Source organism: Neovison vison, chromosome 3, assembly GCF_020171115.1.
Source record: "Neovison vison isolate M4711 chromosome 3, ASM_NN_V1, whole genome shotgun sequence".
NCBI classification, from domain to species: Eukaryota; Metazoa; Chordata; class Mammalia; order Carnivora; family Mustelidae; genus Neogale; species Neogale vison.
This window is the reverse complement of record NC_058093.1, coordinates 67,698,685-67,715,413: the sequence shown is the minus strand read 5'-3', so window position 1 is coordinate 67,715,413 and position 16,729 is coordinate 67,698,685. Positions and strand designations below refer to the sequence as shown.

General features: G+C 36.0%; 1 protein-coding gene across 2 annotated transcripts in view; it reads left to right on the top strand.

The window, feature by feature from the left end:
• Positions 1-16,729, top strand: part of TLK1 (tousled like kinase 1) — a 152,452-nt gene that overhangs the window by 40,178 nt on the left and 95,545 nt on the right. For both annotated transcript variants that reach the window (XM_044242314.1, XM_044242315.1), the window contains exon 2: positions 11,783-11,901. In XM_044242314.1, the coding sequence (XP_044098249.1) occupies positions 11,783-11,901 (119 nt within the window). The remainder of the gene's footprint in view (positions 1-11,782; positions 11,902-16,729) is intronic.

The following is a 16,729-nucleotide window of genomic DNA, read 5'->3' as shown; positions in this document are numbered from 1 at the left end:
ATATCCTTCTGTTGCTTTCTCTTCTCACATCACTTACTTGGCATGCAGTTTTGGGGAGGTTGCTTATTTTTCTAGGACTCGGTAATAGTAAGTAAAAATTATGGAGGCTGTATATTCCAGGAGCCTGCTAAGGGCGTGGCAGTGTCATCTCATTGATTTGCATAAGAATCCTGTGAAGTGGGCTGTTATTACCAGGATTTTATGGATGAGGACAGAGCTGGGGTTTTGAACTCTGGCAGCAGAGCCCATGCTCTTAACCCTAAAGCTATTTTGCTATAGTAAGTGTCCACAGAAATCCATTTTAAGAGTCATTTTGAAGATATGATAGAGATGATATTGGTGAAATAATAACCTATGTTGAAATCACTGTATCAACATCTAGAATATTTTATCCTTATTATAATACATTGTTTCAGATAGTGTTTTAAAAGGTAGATAGTGCTCAACTTGGACTTCTCAGGTAGAGTACCCGCAACTTCCTTGTTGGAGATTACTTCCCTGCTGCAGATGGACTGTACCAGATAACTGTTCTGGAGCCCTTCTTTCACCCTGCCCTATTGGGATAGAATAGACCAAGAAAGAGTAAGGACCAAGTGGGGCAGTAAATCATCACTATGCTTTTGAGTGTATATATCAAAATGGTTACCTCTGAGGAGTGGGATTTTGGGAGACAGGGGAGTATTGGGACTTTCATTTTTATATTTCTGTATTATTTATTTCAGCCAGCATTTATTACACTGATAATGGGGAAAAAGTATGGAACTAAAAACGATTCTTAAGTAACTAGTACTTAGGTTAGTGATAGGATACCAGTTGACTTTATAGTAATAAGAGGAAAGTAATAACTAGTCTAGGTTTTACCAAATTCCTATTTTGGACCTTTCTTAGAAAACACTGCTTTTTACATGTACAAGCACGTGTGTGTTCATTTTCTCTCTCTCAAGCACACCCCCCCCCTTACACTCTCCTTTTGGACTGCTCTTTTGGGATAAGGGGTGCTTAATTGAGTGGGTATTAGTTCTAACAATAGGTAATAAGACTTACTCTCTCAGTATCTCAGTTGCCTTATCTTTAAGATGAGAACTGGGGGATGCCTGGGTGGCGCAGTTGGTTGGACGACTGCCTTCGGCTCAGGGCGTGATCCTGGAGTCCCGGGATCGAGTCCCACATCAGGCTCCCAGCTCCATGGGGAGTCTGCTTCGCTCTCTGACCTTCTCCTGGCTCATGCTCTCTCTCACTGTCTCTCTCAAATAAATAAATAAAATCTTTAAAAAAAAAAAAAAAAAAAAAAAAAAAAAAAAAGATGAGAACTGGATGTTAAAATAGAGAAATAGCCTACTATAAAAATGTTGTGTATGTATACACATGTACGTACATCCATATATATGTGTGTATATGTATATGTGTATATGAGAGAGAAATTGATTCTAAAAATAGCAAATTACTATAAGCTTAAAGAAAGTAGAGGAATGGGAGTTAGTTACATTACTTTGACATTAACAACAACAAAAAAAATTAGGCGTTGAAGTATATGCTGTTTTACCTACCAGGAAATTCTAACCACAGGGAGAAAGCTGGAAGTGAGCTTATTATGTACATAATAAATGCCAGTCTTTATTGAGTACTTGTATTGTAGCATACATATATGCTCACTTAGCTGACTGCTAAGTGACAGGTTTAGTTTAAAACTCTTCATATACACTTACTTTATTCTAACAGCTATAAGGTACATACTTCTATTATCCATTTTATTTATTTATTTATTTGTTTGTTTGTTTGTTTTTAAAGATTTTATTTATTTATTTGACAGAAATCACAAGTAGGCAAAGAGGCAGGCAGAGAGAGAGAGGGAAGCAGGCTTCCTGCTGAGCAGAGAGCCCGATGCGGGCCTCGATCCCAGGACCCTGAGATCATGACCTGAGCCGAAGGCAGCGGCTTAACCCACTGAGCCACCCAGGTGCCCCATTTTATTTATTTATTTAAAAAGATATTATTTATTTGACAAAGAGACAGTGAGAGAGGGAACACAAGCAGGGGGAATGGGAGAGAGAAAAGCAGGCTTCCCGTGGAGCAGGGAGCCTGATGTGGGGCTCAATCCTTGGACCCTGGAATCATGACTGAGCCAAAGGCAGACACTCAACGAACTGAGCCACCCAGGCACCCCCATTATCCATTTTATATATAAAGAAGCTGAAGCATGGTTAAGGAATTTGGCCATGCTTACATATTTTGTCTATTTGTGTATTTATTTTTGATGAAAGAAAAATTAACGGCCAGACATTTATTTATTTATTTATCCCCCCCGCCAGGTCCCCCAGACTTTTATTTATAAGAATAAAATTGAAATTAAATTATTACTCATTATCTAAGGTCATGAGTGGTAGAGAAGAAGAAACCAAAACTTTACTCTGCTTTACTCTGATGCAAGTTATATATTTTTATATGAATAATTTGGTCTCAATATGTCTGCATTCTTTGCTGTAAGGGTTACAGCAAAAGTGTTTAAAATGACTAAGTATCTTAAAGATAAGGTGAGGTATTAATCTGATATGGAGTGGTCCTAGATTAGACCTGTCTTTATTTACCACAGGCATTTATAATGGAATGTATATACAGGATTCAGGAATCAGGCTTTCATGCTTATTCTTTTCAGTCATTCTAGATGAAATATTTGGGATGTGTGTCTGTGAAAGAGTGTAGTTACATGTATATATGTATATATATACATATACGTTAAAAAATTGAAAGAGCAATACTTTATGATATGTGAAATTCAAATATTAGTGCCTACAAATAAAATTTTATTGGAACACAGCTGTTTTGCATTATACTGTTTTGCAAGTGATGCTGACTAAACAGAACTAATACTATACACACAATACATACATATGTAGGTAGATGGATAGATTATATAGCTCAGATAGTTTAGTGAAACAGATTAAAGTACAGAATCAGACTCATATTTATGTGGGAATATGATAGATGGCTAGACAAGTATTTCAAATCAGTGGGAAAGGTTGCATTTGTGAGAAATTGTATGACATTTTCCTTTGGAAAATGTTATAACTATATACAATGAAATTCTAAATAGATTAAATTTCCAAATGTTAGTATTTAAACTCACAAGGAAAAAAAATGTGGGAGATGTTTTTATTAGATTCTTACAGGGAAAAGGTTGTGAAAGAAATTGGGTTGCTTTTGTGATAGCTCATTTAACATGTTCATTTAAGTACGAAAAAATTAGAATATTTGGTTTTAAATTGGCAGTCAAGCTGTGGCGTAAGTGTTGGAATGTAATGTAGTCAACAAAAATAATAGCTGTGTTTACTAAAGATATGATACAAAATACTGTGTATGAAAATAGATACATTCTATTAACTGTGTTAAAATGGGTGTTTAAAGACAAGAGGCAGAAGTAATTCTGGAGTGTTGAACAGTGTAGACTTCTTAAATTCTTTTTGTTTCCTATACTTGGAAATGCGTTAAAATACTAATGAAAAGCAGTGATTTAAATGGAATATTTAATCTTCTTGAAATAATTTCTGACTTTATCATGGTGTTTCTGTTTTTAATCAGAGTTCTTTGCTTTATCAAGTATAATGTAAAAAGTATTAATCGAAGAAAGACCTTAACTGTTCTGTATAAATCAGCTTATTAGATGAAATATAAAAAGTAACAATTAAAATCTGGAATGAGTTAAAATAATTTCAGACTTCAGGAAGTTTTTAAATTTAAAAATGTAAGGCAGTGGCTTAGCAGCAGTTGAATCTATTAGAAAGGTCTAAGTGGGCAAACTCATTTACTTTTTGGTAACTGGTATTAACCTTTTCTGGTATTAACATACTTTCGAGATACCGTGATTTTGTTTTGACTATCTGCCAAGGAAGATGAAGTCTTAAGGTAATTAAAAAATGATATAATGGGGGCGCCTGGGTGGCTCAGTGGGTTAAAGGCTCTGCCTTTAGTTCAGGTCATGATCTCAGGGTCCTGTGATCGAGCCCCGCATCGGGCTCTCTGCTCAGCGGGGAGCCTGCTTCCCTTCCTCTCTCTGCCTGCCTTTCTGCCTACTTGTGATCTCTGTCAAATAAATAAAATCTTAAAAAAAAAAAAGATATAATGAAAGATACATTCCTTGTCATAAAAAGGTGATATAATTATAAAGTGATCCCAACTAAACAGAACTAATACTATGTCTAAATACATGGATCTTTTTTAGACTGGTCACCTTGGGAGGCAAGTTTTATAATAACTAACATCTGCTGAGTTAGTTGAATGTGTGTGTGTGTGTGTGTGTGTGTGTATGTATATAAGAGAGGGAGAAAGAAAATGTTTATTAGAAGGGGCCATGACATACTTCCGTAATGGTTAAAACTGTGGTCTTCCTTTATGTTTCCCTAAGTTTTTTCTTATAAAATAGGGTATGATCTCTAATTTGGGTAGTGACATCTTACATTTTTTATGTGAAATTGTAGGTTTATAATACATTTTATGGAGCAGTTTAGTAAGAATAGTAGTATAATTAGGAAACAGGTGGCTGTATTTAGAGATGGGTATTCTTTAGTGATGCTATGGTCTTTATAGTATAGTGGCTTTTATAATTTCTTTTTCAAAAGTATATTAATGTCGGGCACCTGGGTGGTTCAGTGGGTTAAGCCTCTGCCTTCAGCTCGGGTCATGATCTCAGAGTCCTGGGATTGAGCCCACATTGGGCTCCCTGCTCAGCGGGGAGCCTGCTTCCCCCCCCATCTCTGCTTGCCTCTCTGCCTACTTGTGATCTTGATATCTCTCTCTCTCTGTCAAATAAATAAATAAAATTTTTTTAAAAGCATATTAATGTATAGTAAAGAATTTAATGGATTTTAGTGAAATTAGATATTCTTCAGAAAATCTCACCTCTTGTAATTAAGGACTAAACTTCTGGTGTCAGAAATAACAGTTTGATTCCATAAAAAATTATAATCTTTGAAATGTATTTGCTACAGCGGGAGTCAGCAAAGTACATATTTTTGTATGGTTAAAAAAAATTGAAAGAGCAATACTTTATGATATGTGAAATTCAAATATTAGTGCCTACAAATAAAGTTTTATTGGAACACAGCTGTTTTGCATTATAATGGCAGAACAGAGTAGTTGTGCCAGAGACCTATATGACATTCTTTTTACTTCAGACAGCTTTTGGTGCACTACAAATTTCAGTATTGCTGTTATAACTTGACAGTATTTTGAGTACCATGTGTATTGCCAGCCTACAGTATTTATTTTTTTATGCCAGTGCATATCTATCATGTCAAAACAAGAAAAGAAAAATGGACTCTGTGTGCCATGCTTTTTTTTTTTTTTAAGAAGTTTTATTTATTTATTTGACAGAAAGAGATCACAAGTAGGCACATAGTCAGGCAGAGAGAGGGAGGAAAGCAGGCTCCCCGATGAGCAAAGAACCTGATGCGGGGCTCTATCCCAGGACCCTGAGATCATGACCTGAGCCGAAGGCAGAGGCTTAACCCACTGAGCCACCCAGGCTCCCCTGAGTGCCATGCTTTTTAAGGCACAGTGGAGTATGTATTATTATTTTGTTGAATTAGAGAACAAAACTTTTTTTTTTAATTATGCAGTGACACTGTAGCTGTTAGAGAAGAATATATGTTGACATTATTAGATTAAGCATATATCATACTATTCTCAATTCTATTTTCTTAAAGTAAGTCAATTTAAAATGGAGTATCTTATCACAGCATAATTTCTTCATAGAAATAAAAATTGAAAATGAGGCTGCCACCAAAATAAGTTTTCAAGTGGCTCATTTCTTAGCCAAGCAAAGCCATTTACTGATGGTGAGTTAATTAAATTGTATTTGATTGCAGCATAAAAAAAAATGTGTCCAGAAAAAATAAACTCGTTTTAGAATATAAATTTTTTGGCAAGAACAGTTGATTTAAAAGAGTTAAAGACATTTGAAGCAATATCAATAGTCAATTAAAAAAACAAGTAATTTATAGTGGTTTTCCTTGGCTTTCGCGGAGTTGACAGATGTTATTGATACTGTTCAGTTGTTGTTTATGCAAGGTGTCCATGCCAAATTTGAAGTGGCAGAACAATTAGACCCTATGAATAGTCTGTGGAGAACAACTACACACAAGAATATTTTCAAAGTTGAGAAAACACTAAGTACAATCTGAAGTGGAATCTGCTAAGATGTGTTAAAAGTGATGGTGGTAAAAATGTGTGGAGCAGAAAAAGGCTTAGTTGGATAACTTTACAAAGCTTATAAAAATGTGAGGCGTTCAAAGCTCTGGTTATTTGTTGTATTATTCATCAGTAGGTACTTTGCATAAAATTTTGAATTTATCATGTGTTACTGAATCAGTATTGTCAGTGGTGCACTTAATTTGCACTCATGGATTTAATTAGCATCAGCTGCATGAATTTTTTTTGGATATAGAAGCTGAATTTCTTGACTGGTTTAGTAGTAAAATTGTTTACAATTTTTTGAGCTTAGGACAGAGATGGAAATTTTTCTGAATGAAGTGGGATAGCCTTCAACCACTATTGTCAAATACTGATTGGCTTTGGAAATTGGCTTTTTTTGATACCTGGAAATACTTTTAAATGAATCTAACCTAAAAATGATGAGGTGAAATAATGCTTACATGTGAAATTTAGCTGCAGTCAAGTCATTTCAGTGTCAACTGATGTTTGAATCACAAGTAACATCAAGCTGCTTTATTCATTTCTTTTACTGTCAAAGCGAGAGCTTCATTCCCATATAAATTTGCATGAATATGTTTTCCATCATCAAACTACAGTGCCAGCAACATTTTTCAGACATTGATGCACGTGCAAAGGAAGTTTCCATATCTCAAAATCCATGTAATTGTACACTTGAGGAAATTCTGCCTTACTTCCAATTGGAAGTGATTAATCTGCAGTATAGTGACCTATTGAAAAGCAATTATCAAAAGAATCTAAGAGATTTCTATAGCTGCCTTCAAAGTCATGAATTAACTTAATTAAAATCATGTACTTGTGGGTCGATACCAGTATTTAGCAATAACATGTTTGTCAGAAAAGACATTTCAAAGATAAATACATAGGCTGATCAACATGATCAGTTGAATATTTGCAATAGATATCAATGATAAGAAACTAAAATTAAGTGGTACCCCCAATTCCATTTTTATTAGCCTACTTATATTTTATAATATTGTAAAATATTATACATAGTTATTGTATCTTGAATTTTGTTGATAAAAAGTTTGTAGAAAGCTTTCTCTCATTATGTAAAGTGTCTACATGGTATTGCCCTTGGCCTGCAAAGACTGAAATACAGTTGAGCCCTTGTCAGGAAAAGTTGAGAACCCAGATTCTATAGCAGTGCTTCTCAGACTTAAATGCACATGATAATTTCCTGAAGATCTTACTAAAATTTAGATTCTGGGGCACCTGGGTGGCTCAGTGGGTTAAGCCTCTGCCTTCGGCTCGGGTCATGATCTTGGGGTCCTGGGATCGAGCCCACATTGGGCTCTCTGCTTGGTGGGGAACCTGCTTCCTCTTCTCTCTCTCTGCCTGCCTCTCTGCCTGCTTGTAGTCTCTGTCAAATAAATAAATAAAATCTTCAAAAAATATATAGATTCTGATTTGCTAGGTGTAGGGGTGGAACCGACAGTTTGTCATTTCTTATAAGCATCGAGGGGTAACAGATGGCTGCTGGTCAGTGGACTGTGTTTTGGGAAGCAAGGCTCTAGTATTCCAGATTATATTTTTATTTAGATAAGTATGCTAGGGCTGCCTGGGTGGCTCAGTTGGTTAAGCGTCTGTTTTCAGCTCAGGTCATGATCCCAGAGCTCTGGGATTGAGCCCCATGTTGGGTTCCCTGTGCAGTGGAGAGCCTGCTTCTCCCTCTCCCACTGCCTGCCACTCCCCACCCCCTGTTTGTACTCTCTGTCAGATAAATAAATAAAATCTTAAAAAAAAAAAAGACAAGTATGTTAATACTTGTTAAGCATCTGTTATTTGTCAGCAATTATACTAAGGGTTCTTGCATACATTGCTATTAAAATGTCGTAAAAACTTGTTAGAAGTGTTGGTTATTAGTGAGGTTGGGACTCCGTATAGGAGTTTGGTTAGAAACCAGTTTTTGTTATTCCTTGAGTGTATAGCTTCCTCTAGGATCTCATGGAGGACTGGGGTCCTAGAGGAAGCTATATATCTAAGAAACAAAAACAGTGGTAAACAAAATACCACATTATTAGTTGGATCAGGTAAAAGTAGGGACTTAGGTCTTCATCTTCTCTACTAAATTTCAGTGCATTGTAAATTTCAAGCACTATCAAGCCAAAGAGTAGAAATAATACATAGCACATAAATGTTTTATAAATATTTTCTCCCTCTCTCTTGTTTTTCATTTTTACCACCATGTCTTTTGAACTAACAGAGTTAAAATGTTGATAAAGTCCTATTTATTTATTTTTTAAAAATTATTTGTAAGAATCGTAAAGTGTACATAATACAGCATTTACCATTTTAGCTATTTTTAGGTGTACAGTTCAGTGCCAATAAGTATATTCACATTATTGTATTGTATCACCACCATCCATTTCCAGAACTTTTGTATCTTCCCCATTGAAACTGTACCCATTAAACACCTAACTCCTCATTCCACCATTTGCACTCTCTGTGACAGCCATCGTCTACTTTCTTTCTGTCTCTGCATTTGGCTATTACGAATCTCATATAAGTGGAATTACACAATATTTGTACAATTGGTTTTGTATAATTTGTGCAATTCACTTACCATAATGTCTTCAGAGTTCATCTATATTGTGACCTGTGTTAAAATTTCCTTCATTTTTAATGCTGAATAATACTCATTTTATCCATATACCACATTTTGTTAATCCATTCATTCATCAGTGGACACTTAGGTTGCTTCTACCTTTTGGCTATTGTGAATAATGCTGGTATGAACATGGTGTATAAAGGTCTATTCTAGGGGCGCCTGGGTGGCTCTGTGGGTTAAAGCCTCTGCCTTCGGCTCAGGTCATGATGCCTGGGTCCTGGGATCGAGCCCCACATCGGGCTCTCTGCTCAGCAGGGAGCCTGCTTCCCCCTTTCTCTCTGCCTGCCTCTCTGCCTACTTGTGATCTCTCTCTGTCAAATAAATAAATCAATCTTTTAAAAAAAAGGTCTGTTCTAGTCCTTACTTTCACTTCTGTTGGATATATACTGAGAAGCGGACTTTCTGGATCATATGGTAATTCTGTGTTCCATTTTTTTTGAGAAACTGCCAAACAGTTTTCCACAATGGTTGCACCAGTTTACATTCCTACTAGCCTTGCACAAGGGTTCAAATTTCTCCACATCCTTACTAATACGTAGTATTTTCTGTTCTATGATAGTAGCCATCCTAATGGGGATGAAGTGGTATGTCATTGTGGGTTTTGATTTACATTTCCCTAATGATTGATATTGAATCTCTTTTCATGTACTTACTGGCCAGTTACATATCTTTGGAGAAATGTCTGTTTATGTCCTCTGCCAATTTTTTTAAAAGATTATTTTATTTTATTTTTCTTTATTTTAGAGAGACAGCAGGGGGAGGGGCAGAGAGAGAGGGAGAAAGAGCATCTTAAGCAGACTCTGCGCTATGTGCAGAGCCAAACGTGGAGCACAGAGCCCAATGTGGATTTCAGTCCTATGACCCTGAGATCATGATCTGAGCTGAAAGCAAGAGTCGGATGCTCAAAACTGACTGAACCACCCAGGTCCTACCCCCTGGCCCCCCCTTTTTAAAAAGATTTTATTTATTTAACAGAGTGAGAGAGCACAAGCAGGGGTAGCAGCAAAGGGAGAGGGAGAAGCAGGTTCCCTGCTTAGCAGGGAGCCCAGTGCAGGACTCGATCCTAGGACTCTGAGATCATGACCTGAGCCAAAGGCAGATGCTTAACCAACTGAGCCACCCAGGCCCCTCCTCCCCTACCCCTGTTTTAAATTGGGTTGTTTGGATTCTTTTGTTGAGTTGTAGGATTTCTTTATGTATTCTGTAAGGGATCTTGCATTTTCCCAGGGTTCCCCCCCCCCAAGATTTTACTTATTTATTTGACAGAGCGAGATACACAGCGAGTAAGGGAACACAAGCAGAGGGAATGGGAGAAGGAGATGTGGGCTTCCTGCTGAGCATGGAGCCTGTTGCGGGACTCGATCCAAGGACCCTGGGATCATGGTCTTAGCTGAAGGCAGACACTTAACAACTGAGCCATCCAGGAGTCACATTTCCCATTTTGATATCTAAGAAATCATTGTCAGATCCTTCAAGATCATGATGCTTTCCCCGTGTTTTCTTCTAAGAGTTCTGTAGTTTTAGGTTTATACATGCAAATGCAAGATCCCTTGGCTATGAAGAAGGAATAGGTTCAAAAGCAAAAATTGAAGGCTTCAGCTTTTTAAAGGTAGCGACCTTTTTGAGATGGAAGAAAGAGGAGTGGGCAGAAAATATATATTCAGGTACAGATATATGCAAGTAAATATGGAAGGATGGCCATTATCCATTCAATCCTCTGTCGAGATAAAAATGAAAGATAATGAGGGGCACCTGGGTGGCTCAGTCAGTTAAGCATCTGCCTTGGGCTCAGGTCATGATCCCAGAATCCTGGGATTGAGCCCTGCATCAAGCTCCCTGCTTGGCGGGAAGCCTGCTTCTTTCTCTCCCATTCCCTTTGCTTGTGTTCGCTCTCTCTCTGTCAAATAAATAAATAAAAAAAATCTTTAAAAAAAATATGAAAGAAAATGAGAACAATTTCAAAAGATAAAATCTATAGGAATAACTGTTAACCTTTAAGATAGAGGAATGTAAGAATATGTGTAAGGGGTCTAGTTAGTTTTGTTTGAAAGTGTCTACATGTGACTTGGAATTGCCCCTTAATTCCTTTTAAGAACCACTCATTTTTATCAGTTCTAAGGTTTTAGTTTTATCAGTAGAAAATTGGCAGACACGAATAAAAGAAATTTAAAATTGAACTTTAAGTAGAATTTGTGATACTTTAGTCTGCATCGTAGCAATTAAACGAGGATGCTAATTTTTCCCCTTTAATTCTCCAATGATTGTTTAATAATAGCTGTTACCTCAGTGATCTGTTTGATATATGTATAATTTTTATTCACTGATAGAAACTGAAAACCATCAAATGTACCAAAAATCTCTGGGATGTGAAAGTTATAAAACAATCTTTTCCAGTTTAAAATATAGTCAGAAAAGGTATAAACAAATAAAATAATTAACTATTAATGTCACTTAGTGCAGGAATTTTGCATAAGCTAGCATTATACTATGAGAGTGGTATTTTTCAAATTTTGGACCTGTGGTCAATTAATGGCACATGAAGTCAATTAAATAGCTCACAGCCAGTGTTTTTTTCCCCCAATGGACAAAAATAGACTAGAATATAGTGGTGTGCACTGCATGCAGTAAGAAGAATTTGTGAAATTTTTTGATACATGATTGTATGTGTTTGTGTACTGAATTGTGTGGAAAATATATTTCTTATTCTGGATTGCAGTCACAAGTGTTGGAAATTCACTGTTGGTTGTTTTGTTAAATGAGCGAAGGACATGATAAAATTTTAAAGTCTCTTAATCTGTTTATAGAATACATTCATTAAATTTGTAGTGACATCTCCACTAACCACATCCCTATATTTTACGTTTGTGTGTATATGAATATATATATATATATATATATATATATATATATATATATATATGTGTTTTATTTTCCTTTTCTTGATAGGTGCAATGGATGAGCTTCATAGTCTGGATCCAAGAAGGCAAGAATTACTGGAAGCTAGATTTACAGGAGTTGCAAGTGGGAGCACAGGGAGCACTGGCAGTTGCAGTGTTGGAGCAAAAGTGAGTAGAATTACAAACTTTATTTGACATTCTTTCTTTGTATTAAATGATCAAGAATATATTTTGTATAAGAATCCTACATATGTGCTTAAGAGCAAATCATTACTTACTGTAATTTTTATAATGTATGGGGCAAAATCCAGTATTTATAAACCTGATTTTTACTATAGTATAACATACTTCAGGGGCATAATAGGTTTCAGGAGTAAAAATTAATTTAGTAGATTGAACTGCTCTTCTTCCATTATATAATTTTTACTTTTCTTGTCCTGTGTCTCTTCTTTGCCTCTGTCATCCTTGGTCCTACCTGTATATGTTCCTATTTGTACGATTGCTGCTTAAAACCTTAGTGTATCTATTAGGCTTTCCAGTGATAGATCTCACGTTGCCTTCAACTCCCCATTACCTCACATTGTAGTGGATTTCATGTACTTTCTCTTTTGTGGACCTCTGTGAGCATTCATTTAGGATATATTCACAGGAGCATAATTGCTGGGTTATAGGGGTGTATATAGAGTTAAAATTGAATGAATAGTGTAAGATTGCTATTCAGAACAGTTGTATAGGCCTAACCTGTACCTTTAACAGAGTGCATGATCATTTATGGACCCACATCCCAGAAACACTTGGCACCCTCTGGATTTCTCATTTTCGATAGTTTAACAGGTATAAAATAGTATCCCTCTTTCTCTCTTTTTTTTTTTTCTTGTTCCACCAGTTATTTTGAGCATTTCCTCATGTACTTGTTAGCTTTTTGTGAGTCTCTTATAAATTGTTAACAATACTTTTTCTGGTTTTGTATCAGGATTACTTTTTTCCCAAACTGATTTTCCCATGTTCCTTGTATATTCTACATATCAGTTCCTTGTTGGTTGTATACAGTGCAGATAACTTCTCCCATTTTGTCATTCTATCACCTTTGTTCCTGGTATCCATCATTCTAGAGGACTCTTGAATTTTATTATAATCAAACTCATTGATTTTTTTTTTCCCCTTATAGGCTATAACTCAAGTTTTGAATCGCTCTTGGTATACTAAGAAAACCAGTCATCACTGTGAATCATCAGGGTCAAATAGGTCCTTTTCCTTTTCTCTTTTAAACATTTATTTATGAGAGAAAGAGAGAGAATGAGAGTGAGAGTGGGAGGGGCAGAGAGAAAGAGAAACCCAGGCAGACTCCCTGCTGAGCATGGAGCTTGTTCTTACACCCTGAGATCATGACCTGAGCCAAAACCAAGAGTTGGATGTTTAACCAACTGCACCACCCATCGTTTGGCTATTTTTATATTTTAAGTTATTTTACTATTAATTTATAGGAATAAAGGTATAATGAGTGACAACTTTATTAGATATTTTAATAAGAATTTAAACTAAAATCCTCTTTGTAGGAAGTAAATCTTGGTGCACAAACATCAAAAAAGATAAAGGATATTGTCATGTATCCTTTGAGCATGAAGTGTCCAGATTCATATAGAAGAATATGATGATGAAGTCCTTCAGTTGAATGACTGATGAATGAAAATACCATGTTTCCTTTTTTTCCTTAGAGATAGGTTATGGAATTCATTGATTCTTGAATTTAAGAAAACTCATCTAGGATAATACCATTCGATCACCCTGAGATTTCACTTCTGTAGTCATTGCCACCAGTTTTAGAGTCTAGAGGTGTTGTTATCTCTTTATACTTACTTTCTGATTTGTCTAATAATTACAGAATGTTTTCCTCTCTTGAGCATTTCAGGTGAGAAATGAAAATTTCTAATTCTCCACCGGAGTCGGTGCAATCTAAAATCAGTCTGCAAGGATGTTTCTAGTATCTTCCTTTTTTTTTTTTTTTTTTAAAGATTTTTTAATTCATTTGAGAGAAAGTGCACACATTTGTGGGGGGAGGGACAGAGGGAGAGAAACCCAAGCAGACTCCTTGCTGAGCCTGCAGCCTGACATGGGGCTCAGTCTCACAACCCCGAGATCATAACCTGATCCAAAGTCAAGAGTCCATACTTAATTGACTGAGCCACCCAGACACCCCGTCTCTAGTCTTTTGTACATTCCTGAAAGATAATGCAGTACTTTGGGCAAGACAAGAAGATAACTTGAGAGATGATCACTTATTTCACTCCTGCATCACTCTTTTAGGTCATTAAATCTGCATTGTTTTTATGTTTCTACCATAAAATACTACCGCAGAGTTGATTAAAACAAGATATTATTTTCTTACAGTTCTGAGGGTCAAAAGTCTGACATTGTTCTCATTGGGTTAAAGGTGTGCGCAGAACTTGATTCTTTCTTGGAGGCTCTTGTGGGAGGCTGGGGGGACCTTTTCCTTGCCTTTTCTAGCTTCTAAAGGCTTCCTGAATTTCTTGGCTGCTGGTTTCTTTCCTCCCTCTTCAAAGCCAGCAGTGATGCAGCTCTCTTACTGTTCTTGGATGTCATATCACCCTCTGACCACAATCAAGAAAGGTTCATCACCTTTAAGTACTTGTGATTAGATTGGCTCATGTCCATCTGGATAATCTGGAATAATTGTCCCAATTCAAAGTCCTTACCCCCTTATATCTGTAAACTCCCATAACATTCAGGTTCTGGGGATTAGGGTGTGAGTGTCATTGGGGAACATAATTCTGCCTATCATATCACCATTCTTCTTCTTCTTTTTTTTTAATGGTTTTTGCTTATTTTAGCACAGTTGGGAATAATTGATGAACAATGATGAGTAATGATGAAGTAATTCCTGGGATGATGTAATAACAAAATATAGTAAAAATAAAATCAATAAGATCCCATAATGTAATTTAAATTTATGAAAGGGTCTATTGGCTGTCTGGTGATTAATTACAAGATAGAATGCATTTTATTCCATTAAAAATGAATTTTAGTTTTATTATTTGGATGATCTCTAAGGAAGAATAAAAGTCCCCAAATATCAATCTTCTTTTAGAGAAAGAGCATGAATGGGGCCAGGGAAGAGGTAGAATCTTAAGCAGGCTCCATGCCCAGCGTGGGCCTGACATAGCGCTTGATCTCACAACCCTGAGATCATGACCTAAGCTGAAATCAGGGGTTGGACCCTGAACCAATTGAGCCACCCAGATGCCACCCTTCCCCTCTCTTACCCCACCTCGTGACAAATACCAGTCTTTACAACTTGAAAAAGAAGCTCAAACGTTAAATTTGGTCTCAGTGGACCCTGAGGTATTCTAGGAGTGAAATACTTTTTCCCCATCCCTGGGCCACAAAGATATTCTGCAGATTCTTCTGTTAATTTTATATTTTTACTGTCATATTTGCACTTTAGGCCCCACCTTTTATATAGTATTGATAGGGATCCAGTTTTGTTTTTCTCCATCTGGTGAGCCAGTTTTCTCCAAAGTGCTGCTTTTTTAAAAACATTTTTAAAAAGATTTATTTATTTATTTTTGAGGGGTGGGGTCAGAGGGAGAGAGAGATCATTTCAAGCAAACTCTGCACTGCGTGTGGAGCCCCACGCAGGGCTTGATCTCATGATCTTGAGATCATGACCCGAGCTGAAATTCAGAGTTGGACACTTAACTGACTGAGCCACCAAGGAGCCCCTCTCCACATTGCTTCTTAAATCATCCATATTTTTCCACTGGTGATGCTACCTTTATCATATATTAATTTGCTGTATATATATATCTATATAGGTACCATTTATTCAGGAATTTCAGGCAGATATATGTATATAGGTAACTATATAGATACATATTATATGTATATAGGTAACTATATAGATACTATATGTATCTATATAGTTACCTATATACATAGATACATATATAGTATCTATATATATTACCTATATATATGTATGTATATAGTTACCTATATACATATATCTGCCTGAAATTTCTCTTACATTCCACTGGTCTGTATTCTTATCCTAGTATCACATTTTTAAAAAAATACTGCTGTATTTTTGAATTTGTATTTTTGTATTCTTTTATTTTGTATTTTGTAATACAAATACATTTTGTATTTTGTAATAAAAATACAAAAATTTTGTATTTTTAAAAAGAAATACTGTATTTTTGATAATAGCTTTTTTATAAGGTAGAGCAAATATCTTCTTTAATCTTCTTTTATAAAGTTGATTTAGTTTTTTTATGGTTCTTTATTCCCTCATATAAAATTTGAGCATCACTTCATTTGTTTGTAACCATTTGGGGGGTCTTCTATAATAGATTATTTGTACCTTTTTCCTTAGGTTTCAGATAGAATTCTTATTTTGAATGCATTGCATTTATAGATTAATTGAGGAGTAGTGAAATCTTTTCTTTTTTTTTTTTTTTAAGATTTTATTTATTTGACAGAGAGAGAGAGGGATGACAAGTAGGCAGAGAGGCAGGCAGAGAGACAGAGGGGGAAGCAGGCTCCCTGCTTCCGAGCAGAGAGCCTGATGCGGGACTTGATCGCAGGACCTTGAGATCATGACCTGAGCTGCAGGCAGAGGCTTAACTCACTGAGCCACCCAGGCGCCCCGAGGAGTACTGAAATCTTTATATGATTAGGTTGTCCCATCCAAATACATGAAATGTATCTCCATTTATTCAGTTCTGCCTGTTGAGATCTTAAGAATTTTTGGCTAGTTTTTATGAATTCTTTTGGCTAATTTCTGACTACTTTAAAGTTTTTGTGGCTAAAGTATTGACTGTTGGCCTTTTTTTTTTGGGTTGTAACAGTTTGTTGATTCTCTAGGCCTCTCTCACCAATAATTATCTTCCACAAATGACGGTTTTATTTCTTCCACCTTGTGTATATATATATATATTTTTTTCTTTATATTGGTCATGATCTTCAGAAATGGAAA